At 28.0% G+C, this 10,835-nt stretch overlaps 1 protein-coding gene across 1 annotated transcript; it reads left to right on the forward strand.

Annotated features, from left to right (window-relative positions):
- The first annotated feature begins 5,103 nt into the window (after positions 1-5,103).
- Positions 5,104-8,835, forward strand: LOC8277307 (cytochrome P450 85A). Its single transcript, XM_002525863.3, has 9 exons — positions 5,104-5,657; positions 6,118-6,439; positions 6,561-6,710; positions 6,802-7,047; positions 7,129-7,215; positions 7,362-7,440; positions 8,032-8,138; positions 8,279-8,403; positions 8,502-8,835. The coding sequence occupies exons 1-9, from the start codon at positions 5,467-5,469 to the stop codon at positions 8,587-8,589; spliced, it is 1,395 nt and encodes a 464-aa protein (XP_002525909.2). The 5' UTR covers positions 5,104-5,466; the 3' UTR covers positions 8,590-8,835.
- Positions 8,836-10,835: the final 2,000 nt, after the last annotated feature.

A 10,835-nucleotide genomic window follows, 5' to 3' on the forward strand; every position in this document is an offset into this window, starting at 1 on the left:
AGACTATTTAAAAGACATAAGAAATTATTAGCCCACTCTAATTAGGGTACATCTCTTTTAGATAAATAAATAATTAAATAAATAAGTAATTCTTATTACATTTATATACAATGTTAAATATGGAATGACCTGGATATCTAGTTATTATTGTTTACTTGCAAATAATTATAAAAGTAAAAAAATAGGACTCGGTTTTGATTTTAATAATAATAGATTAATGCAACTCACTTATAAAAAAATTAAGAATATGTCAACGTTCTTTGAGATAAACAATTCTCTATTAACACATAACTGTTAACATGAAATAAAAAATATATCAAGTCCTGGGATCTTGAATCAATCTGACACTCTAAAAAAAATCGTATTCAAGCAAGAACATTTGATTTAAGAGAGAAAATATGTATTGTATATTAATTTGAGAGATATCAAATTATAAAGGCTTAATTACTAATTAAATCATAAATTTTATATTTTTTAATAATTTTATCCAATTATTTTAAAATTTTAAAATAAATGCTTATGCTTTTATATTTTTAAAAATACTTTTCAATAATAATTTTTAAAATATTACAATGAGAAAAATGACATGATAAGTTAATCCTGCTTACTAATACAAAAATTAGTGAGTTAATAAAAAAAATTGTTATATTTAGATATAAAATATATGAAATAATACATGTGAGATTTTTAATGGTCATATTTTTAAGTCTATGATAAACAATTTTTGCTAATTCATAATTATTATTTTTTTAATAAGCAAAATCGATTTCCTATATTATTTTTTTACTGTAAAACTTCAAAAATTGTCATAAGAAATTATTTTTAAAAATAAATTAAAAAATGAGCATTGATTTTAAAATTTTAAAATAATTAAATAAAATTGTTAAAATATAGAAAGCTCGGAATTTAATTTGTAGTTATGTCAATTATAGAATACATAAATTTACTTATATAGCAAATACAAAACCCTAATATGATAAACATAAAAAATAGATATTATTCTAATTATCACTAAATAATTAGTGAAAATCTTCTTTTCTAAATAATAATATGTTTTATTTTCTAATAATTATCTATTAACTAAAATAAAAAAAATACTCAAAAAATATAAAGATTGTTAAACTACTATAAAAGAATAGTCAAATTTTATGAAAGTAATAATCTTTTCAAATGCTAATAATTTTATATTTTGGTATTATAATTAACACATATTAAAACTAAGAAATATAATGTAGTTTAGTTTATAATGAAAATATACAACTAAAGTAGAGAATAATTATTTATGAATAAATAATGATATCAATCAAGTTTGATAGGAAGACCTAAGACCCACCGGTTAGTCCTTATCTAATATGACTAATAATTTTGTTAACTTTTTCCCGATTTATCTCAATATAGTAAAATTAACTTATTAATATTATTAAAATAAGAAAATAAGATAAAACGAACTAATAAAAAAATAGCCTAAAAAAGTATTAAGGAAAAATATTGCTAACTTCTTTTTTGTATTAGATATTTTAAGTATTTAAAGAAAGACAGTCCAATTGGTCTAAACAATTCTAATTGTCTTTTCATTCTTTTTAATAAGAAATCATGAATTTCTTTTACTGAAAAATAAAAATACAAGTTGATCCATGATAATAAAAATACAAGAAATCATGAATTAAGAACATATGTAAATAATTATATATGATAAATTCAATATAATGGAATGAAGAATTCAAAATAAGACAAAAGTACCATTTCTGCTTACATTACAGACTCGATGAACCGAAAATCAATCTTATAACTCCCCGCAAATTCCGGAAATATTGGCAATGATCTATTGTTTAGGGCAATCCTTTTTTTTTTTTTTTTATTTTCTGGGAGGCTGAAATTAGAAGTTATCAAAAAAAAAAGGAAAAGTAAAGAGGGAAGATAAACATGGCCAAATAAAGTTGGGTAGTTCAATAAAACTCCAAATCTCCAACAAATTAAGTCTAATTGATGTGATTAGTAGACAATTAAACATTAATTCTCTCTCATTCTTGCCAAAACTCCATTTAATAATGTGCCAACAAGTGGATCGATTAGCAACTCTCTTTCTACATATATTTTTAAATGGATTTTATTTAAAATAAAATTTAAAAAATTATTATTTTAGCGTTTTTACATCTTAAAGAAGAATATACATTTTTTTATCAAATGAATAATATGTATTTTATCTTTTAAATTTTTTAAATATATTTACTTTTCTTTTTACTTTTTAGATTATAAATATTAATAAAATATAAAGTTTTAGTAATATAAGTATTTTTAAATAATTTAATATTCTATTAGATATTTTGTAATCATAACAAATCGTTAAAGTATAAATTTTTTTAATTTTAATTAAATTTAAAAGTAATTTTTAAATAAATTATATAAATATTTTATAATATATTATTAGATGCCATACTATTTATAAAATTATAATTTAGTAATGACTTATATTAAATACATATATAAAATATAAATTTGTATCTAAAATACTAAAAAAATAAAATACGTTTACTCTTTTAATATAAAAAATATTTTTATTTTTTAAGTAAAAAAATATCAAACCGCGTGTAAATTTCAAAATTTTACTTTTTAATTTATTAAATCATCAGAGAATAAAATTAAAATTAAATGTTAACACCGAAATTTATAATCAATATAAATACTATATCTAGTAAGGTGTAATGAATTTATTTATTTTCACAGATGATATAATAGAGACTTCGATGTGACCTAAGAGAATTTCTTGGGTTTCTTTCCATTCAAAGTAGGTTCATCCCTCCCCTTTATTACGTGTTTAACTTGTAATGTTGGACTGCCATATTTTTGCTAAGGAATAGTTACAGTTTTGATTCTTTCATCAAGTTATTAAAGGGAAAAAGAAAACAAAAGGAAAAAGAAGAAAGAAAGATTTGGTCTCCCTGAAAAAGAAAAAGAAAAAGAAAAAAAAAAAACAATTTCTCCTCAGCTCCGCCCTTGAGCCTTGTGCTACTTCATCCTTGTGATCTATTTTCTTACATAGTTTTATAGCACCTCCTCCTCTAGATATTAAAATGATTAGCCAGAGATAGGAACTTTAATTGAAATTTAAAGACAATATCAAATTTTAAACAAGGATTAATCCTCAGGAACAAACTCAAATTGGGAATAAAGGGAGAATAAAACTCTACAGATTGACAGAACATATGTAAGAGAACAGAAAGAAGAAGAAATTACAAGTACAAGAGAAATCACTGTAGGAAAAACATTAACAAGAAAAAGAGAAAGAAGGGTTGTGGGGTGTTGAAATATGGGAAACAACTAAAGAGCATCTGGTTGAGAATGCATAAGGTACTGCCCGCTATCAACCCCAAAATAAATCAAGTCTTTCAGTGTTTTAGATATAAAGGCTAAAAAGATAGTTAAAAAACAAATTTAGCATATAATCTCATAATTTCAAATTTATTAGGAAATAAAAAATTAGTTATGTGTGGAACCAAATGGTGATTGTTGCTATATGTTGCGATAACTTTAATTTATTTATATTTATATATTTTAGACGGAGCGGATTTACTATTTTTTATTCGAGTTAGTATGAAAAATTTTAAATTAGAAAATATCTAGTAAAAATTAAAAAACTCAGGGTTAACATCATTAACAACAAAGTGAAGAGGACAATATATAATCAGGAAATGTAGAAGGAGAGAGTAAAAGGGTAGGTTGAGAATATTATAATGTTGGGGGAAGAAGCAGAGTGTGAAGGTTTTCTCAAGGAATTACAGTCCCACAGCTTCAAACTGCTACAACACAAACGCAAAGAGTTCTCTTTTAGGGCAGTCCAATTTTGGAAGTTGGAGTTGAAGTAGAACCAATAAATATGTATATAAAACCATTTACACTTCTCTCTCTTCACTTATTCACATGGTAACTAAGGAAACCTGTCCTGTAGTAGTGGTGGTATTCCAAATTCCATTTGCACAGATCTTGTTGACAGACATGTGAAGGGTACTGCCCTTTTCTTTTAGGGTCCAATGGGGTGGTTTGCATGTGCCTCTTTTCATCCCCCTTTTTTCTTTTTTCTTTTTTTTTTTTTCTTTTTCTTATAAAAACAAACTCTTTACTTAGTTCTTTTCTCCTCCAGTTTTCTTATTTTATACCAATAATAATAATACTCGAATCATTTCTTGGAAGCTCCAATTCCCTTCCTAAACCACTCTCCATTCTCCCCAACTCTTTTCTTTCGGATCCCATAGATTTTACACCACAAATTTTATAAATTTAATTTAACTCTTCATTTGACAAAATCTCCCATTCATCAAATTTCTTATTTTAAGAGTTTTACTCTTTTTCCTATGAATTGAAAAATTTCAAATTGATTAATTATAAATTATTATTATATTTTTATTTAAAAATTATTTCTATAAATAATATTTTATTTCAAAATTTATTTTAACTTTAAATATTTTTTTTTTAAATTTTTATGTCTAATTTAAATGTCAAAATTTTAAAAATTTTAAAAATTTTAAAAAAATTTAGATTCATGATGAATTCATAAATTTTAATTTAATATATAAATTTAAAAATTTCTCAATCCAAATAATATTTTTATATTTTTTTTAATAAAATAAGACCTGTCCAAATGATTTTACACAAACCTCAATGAATATTAATTTTCTATAAATTTAATTAATACTATATATCATTATTGTCTATCTAACCTGAAATGTTACGAAATACATTTATAATTATTTTTTATTAATAAAATAATTTTATAAATATATTATATATTACACCGAAAGTTGTATAAATTAATATGAAATGTTTAGTATTTTCATTTAAAGTAAATATATTATTTTATCTAACTGTAATTAAATTTTATCAATCAAGATTCAACTGTTCTGGAATTCACTTCAGAAATTATTCATAAACGCATCTGACATTAGTGTGAAATTGCCAATTTAAAATTATTCTCAAAGAAATAATAAATTCTTAACACCTTCCCATGCAGTTACTCTAATTTGATGCTAAATTTTCTGCTTTTTTTTTTTTTTTTTGTTTGCATAATACAAGCATTCGTGGACAAGGATCGAGTTTCAAAATCCTCTGTTGAGTCAAAGTAGTTGGGTCAATTAAGAAGATTATTATTCTTTTAAAGTTAAAATAGTTTTCTCATTTAATTTTCTCTGTAATGCTTTTATTACCCTGAAGTATTAGGGTAGGGTCCTTACCTTAGTAGGGTGCATGGTTTGGCCTATCTGGCCATTCCCTCTCTCTCTCTTTCCCTGTCTCTATACACTGATATATGCTTATAAAGTTCAAAGGCTTCTATATATATGCACACTTCTAAGTAGCTTCAACTAGAGCAAAAGAAATAAAAGCCCCGTGCCATTTACAGCTCTGTGTTGTTCTTCTTTTTTTTTTTTTTTTCCTTGGAGTAGTGGGCTTTGAAGCTTTTCTTGAAGTAGAGCAATGGCTGTTTTCTTGGTGATTGTTTTTATAGTCCTTTTTTTGCTCTGTGTCTCCTCTGCTTTGTTGAGGTGGAATGAGGTTAAATACATGAAGAAGGGTTTGCCTCCTGGCACTATGGGTTGGCCAGTTTTTGGAGAAACTACTGAGTTTCTTAAACAAGGTCCCAACTTCATGAAAAACCAAAGAGCAAGGTCATTACTTTACTTACATGCTTCTATCCTTCTCTGTTTGTGTTCTGTCTCCAGAATGTTAATGGATGAAACAAAAGGGTTATTCTGTATTTGCTGATATATTATTTTCAAGTTGTTTTTTCTAAAAAAAAGGAAATTTAAGATGGGCAAGCTATATAAAATAAACCCATTAGAGAACTAACAATTGTTTTTATAAAAGTGATGTTTCTTTTTCATTTCTCCTCTTCAATCAGTAATAGGTAGCTACATCCCATCTCCCTTTTTTCCTTTTGGGTAGGGAGGATTGGTCCATCATAAACCATAAAAGATAGCTATAATACAAAAAGGCCAATCTTTTCATCAAACTATGGATGTTAGTTAGAACAGTTATAAAGGGGTTTTCTTGTAAATTATACTTTAACTTTCTCTACTTTTTAACTTACTCTAATTTTCTTTTTCTTTCTTTTTTGGTAAATTATAGGTATGGTAATTTTTTTAAATCGCACATTCTTGGGTGTCCTACCATTGTTTCAATGGATCCAGAGGTAAATAGGTACATTCTCATGAATGAGGCAAAAGGGCTTGTTCCTGGTTATCCTCAATCCATGCTGGATATATTAGGCAAATGTAATATTGCAGCAGTTCATGGCTCCACTCACAAGTACATGAGAGGTGCACTATTAAGCCTCATTAGCCCTACCATGATCAGAGAACAACTTTTGCCAACAATCGATGTCTTCATGAGAACCCACCTCAGCAATTGGCATGACAAAATTATTGACATTCAACAGAAAACCAAAGAGGTCTGCATTATTAGTGTATTGATATTTGATTTAATACATCAGTATTCATTATCATAGTTCCTTTTTCTTCTTTAATTTAATTCTCTTTTTTTTTTCTAAAACAAAATGTAAATGTATGTAGATGGCACTTCTCTCATCACTTAAGCAAATTGCTGGCCCTGATTCTAGCTCAATATCTCAAGCATTCATGCCTGAGTTTTTCAAGCTTGTTTTAGGCACCTTGTCGTTGCCAATTGATCTTCCTGGAACAAATTATCGTAACGGATTTCAGGTATTTAATTCCATCTCTATGTCCGTTAGTGTCAGCAAGCTAGTTTTTGGTATGATGTTTCAGTAGTTAATGCTCAGTATTGCTATTACAGGCTAGGCAAAATATTGTGAGCTTATTGAGACAACTTATAGAAGAGAGAAGGGCATCAAAAGAAACCCATAAAGACATGCTTGGTTGCCTCATGAAAACTGATGAAAACAGATACAAACTCAATGATGATGAGATAATTGATCAAATCATCACAATTTTATATTCTGGGTACGAAACAGTCTCAACAACTTCAATGATGGCTATTAAGTATTTGCATGATCACCCTCAAATCCTTCAAGAACTAAGAGTAAGTTCTTAGTTTTGGTATTTAATATATGTACTGTCTACATGCTTGTGACATATTAACAGAATGTCTTGATATTTGCAGAAAGAACATTTAGCAATTAGAGAAAAGAAAATGCCTGAGGATCCAATTAACTTAAACGACCTTAAATCGATGTGTTTTACTCGTGCGGTAAGAAATCTGTAATTCTTGAACTTGAACATAATCATTATTTCTTGATTTGTTCATAAATGAAAGTTGATCATGATCTGAACTGTTATGTGTTTAATGTTTTTTTTTTTCCTTTTTCTTTTTTTTGTTGGGGTGATATTATGCAGGTGATTTTTGAGACCTCAAGATTAGCTACAATAGTTAATGGGGTTCTGAGAAAGACTACTAAAGAAATGGAAATAAATGGTGAGTGTTAAAAATAGTTCATGTTATTATGATATAATGTCTCCTTTTGCTAAAGTTGTGTTCTCTTTATGGGCTCAAGAAGCTGTTTTGCAGATAGCAGCTATCTTTAAAACTGTGTCATGAGTAGATAAAAAAATAATGCAATACTATATATATATTTATATATAGATAGATCATGGAAACATGATCATCTTCCCTCCTTTGTGGACCTTACTCCATTATGATTTACCTACCAATCCAGCTAAGTCACTCCTTTGTTGCCCAGCCCTTGTTTGAATTATTTTTGACAAGAAAGGAAGTGTTATGTTTCTCTTTATTTTTTGTGCGTGTTTTCAAGAATGTGTCACAAAGTACATGAGATCAGGAGTTCAAACTCTCAGCACCTTTCGCTTTCTAGTGACCAGAATGTTCTTATCTTTGTTGTAGATATAGGAAAATAACATTAACTTTTGACAGGAAACTTTTTTTTTTCATTTTCTTTTTTCGAGTCGGTAAATAAGCATGTTAAGTTATCAACAAGAGGTCCTACCATATATAGTTATTAGTAGATTATATGAAGTTAATCACAGGTTTTCCCTTTGTTGCTCTCAGGATTTGTGATTCCTGAAGGATGGAGAATCTATGTTTATACTAGGGAGATAAACTATGATCCCTACTTGTACCCAGATCCATTGTCTTTCAACCCATGGAGATGGATGGTTAGTGTCAAATAAATCATTTATTTTCTTTACATTTTCTATTCATGATAATTTACCATGTCAGTTAAGAAAATAACCCATTATTATTTAGTTTAATCACCTTCAGAGTGATTAATCAGCTACATTTGCTTAAAATGCAGGATAGAAGTTTGGAGTCTCAAAACTATCTCTTCATTTTTGGAGGGGGTACCAGACAGTGTCCTGGAAAGGAACTAGGAATAGCAGAAATTTCAACTTTCCTTCACTATTTTGTAACCAGATACAGGTAAAACTCATTATTGCAAGACTTGTCAAACTTAATTCTGTTTAGGAGGGTAATTAAATGGTGCGGAGCTAATGTGAGTTAATGTTATATTCTTACAGATGGGAAGAAGTTGGTGGAGACACACTAATGAAATTCCCAAGAGTAGAAGCACCCAATGGACTACACATTAGGGTTTCATCTTACTAATAACCCTAACCTATGAATGTACATAAGAGATATATCTATATATAATATATATAGCATTATCAGGAAAAGACAAAAAAAAAAAAAAAAAGAGGGAGAAGGATGTACAATGATCTTCTAACAGATTAGAAAGTGAGTCATGACATTGAGCCTTTCCATTTTTGCCTATCAAAGCTATGGGTTCTCTTCTTTATTCTTGTTACTTACCTTCATATTTTCTTTAAAAAAAAAAAAAGAAATTGGCTCACAGACTCTAATGCCCAATTTGGTTTTCTTTTTCCTTCTAAACGCTAAATGTTAAATAACATATGATTGAAGAATAGTAAAGCATCATGCCTCATGGAACATGACTTATGACATGCTTCCAACTGGAAAATGTAGCACCAAAATCATAGGGTCCTGCAAAATTAAACTAATTCTGGTTTAAAGGATCATAAGAATACTCTAGTGGATGCTATTATTGTGCAGTAATTAAGGAGATGTAATTGGGTAGTTACTTCAATATTCTAGTTTCGACCTTGCAGCTTGAACCTGAGAGTTGCAGGGTTACAGTCTTTAAGAATTCCCGACCTGACCACATCAGGCCCATGAGAAATAATAATAATGTTAGTTGGAACCTAACAGAACCCACAAAACTGACAATTAGGGTTTACCATTTTTCATTTCATGGGCTGGACTAGCCACCTTGAGTTTGAGAACATGGTGCTCCTCTCAGGATTTGAATCTCTCAGTAATTATTATGGAAAATTCTGCAAATATCGAGAATAGTACATTTAATTTACAGTGTCTTAAAATTTATTTTAAAAATACTGATATTCATAAAAGATGGTATATACTTTGTATGTGTTGATCAAATAAATTATTAGTAATGGTGAACTTTACCTTGCAGCTACTGGATATTTTCCCTTCCTTCTCAAATAATAAAACAAAACATCTATATGTTGTAAAAATAAAAAATAAAACTAAAAAATAACAGATTAGCAAAAATAAAAAAGCTTCAAAGAAACCAAAAAAAATACAAAAGATAAAAAACAGAACCATAAATGAGCTGATCACCATACTATAAAGCGTGAAGCCACATCTTCTTGTATATTAAAATTAGAAAATCGGTTCAATTCAAGTGCAAATCAATCATTCTTTTTTATTATAAAAGTTGTCTGATGTTTATCCAAGCTTCAAAGAAGTAAAAGTAGCACATTTAAAGTGAATAAAATACACAATTCTTACCATGAAACCAGCTAGAAACAATCCTTTTTGGTTCCTTAACTTTTCTTTTTCCTATGTTTAGCTATAAGGAGAACTGTAAGTTTCAATAAATATGAGGTACCTGATTTATACATGTGATAAAATATTCTAATCTAGATGATAAATATAATCTATAGTGCGTAAATAAAACAACAATAGCCTATTGCAAGAACTCTCTTACATCATTAACATAACCAGTCAAAGAAGATGCAGCTGTTGTATATGGCGAAGCAAGATAAATCTAGCCTTCTTTGTGTTCCATTCGTGCAGAGAATTTTCTGTTTATTGTTGAAACACAGACTAGCAATGACATATCCCTCAAAATGGTTAAACAAATAGCAGTATTTATGGTATTCCATATATACTTAATGATAAATATTCTTTCTATCCCAATTCAAATGCCAAAAAAATCATATAATCTCTTGCTAAAGCAGAGATATCAGGAGAATGGGGCTGCAAAGTTACAATATAAGATACAAGTATGATTCAATCATATTTACCATAACAACATCAATATACCTATAATAATTTATTTTTATTAAAGTAAAGACAAATAATTATCATATTTTTATGTTCAACAAATAATCCTACTGGTTTTGCTGCAACAAGAGAGCAATTAACATGACTACTATAATAATATATTTAAGTCATAATATCCTAAAATCAATCATATTGAAATCACTAACCAAATGGTGAATGAGTGATATCGAGCTAGTAATAACAAGAGATCCGAAATCGTAAGCATAGTTATCCACCTATCCATATCACAACACTCAAACCATCTTGCATTAAGCTGAAAACATTCATGGTTGTTCACATCGAGACTATATGTTTTAAGAAAGGATAAGAACAAGGAAAAGGAGCATAAGCCTTATGTTGCTAGTCTCTTGATGGTTCCTCTCAGTGAACTGACAATTGATTACAAAAGAATAAAAGATGGAAAATAGAGAATTTTTTTTCAAGTATAAGCATTTTGGGCAAGAGAGATACAGAGAGCCATAGAC

Source organism: Ricinus communis, chromosome 5 (assembly GCF_019578655.1).
Source record: "Ricinus communis isolate WT05 ecotype wild-type chromosome 5, ASM1957865v1, whole genome shotgun sequence".
Lineage (NCBI taxonomy): Eukaryota > Viridiplantae > Streptophyta > Magnoliopsida > Malpighiales > Euphorbiaceae > Ricinus > Ricinus communis.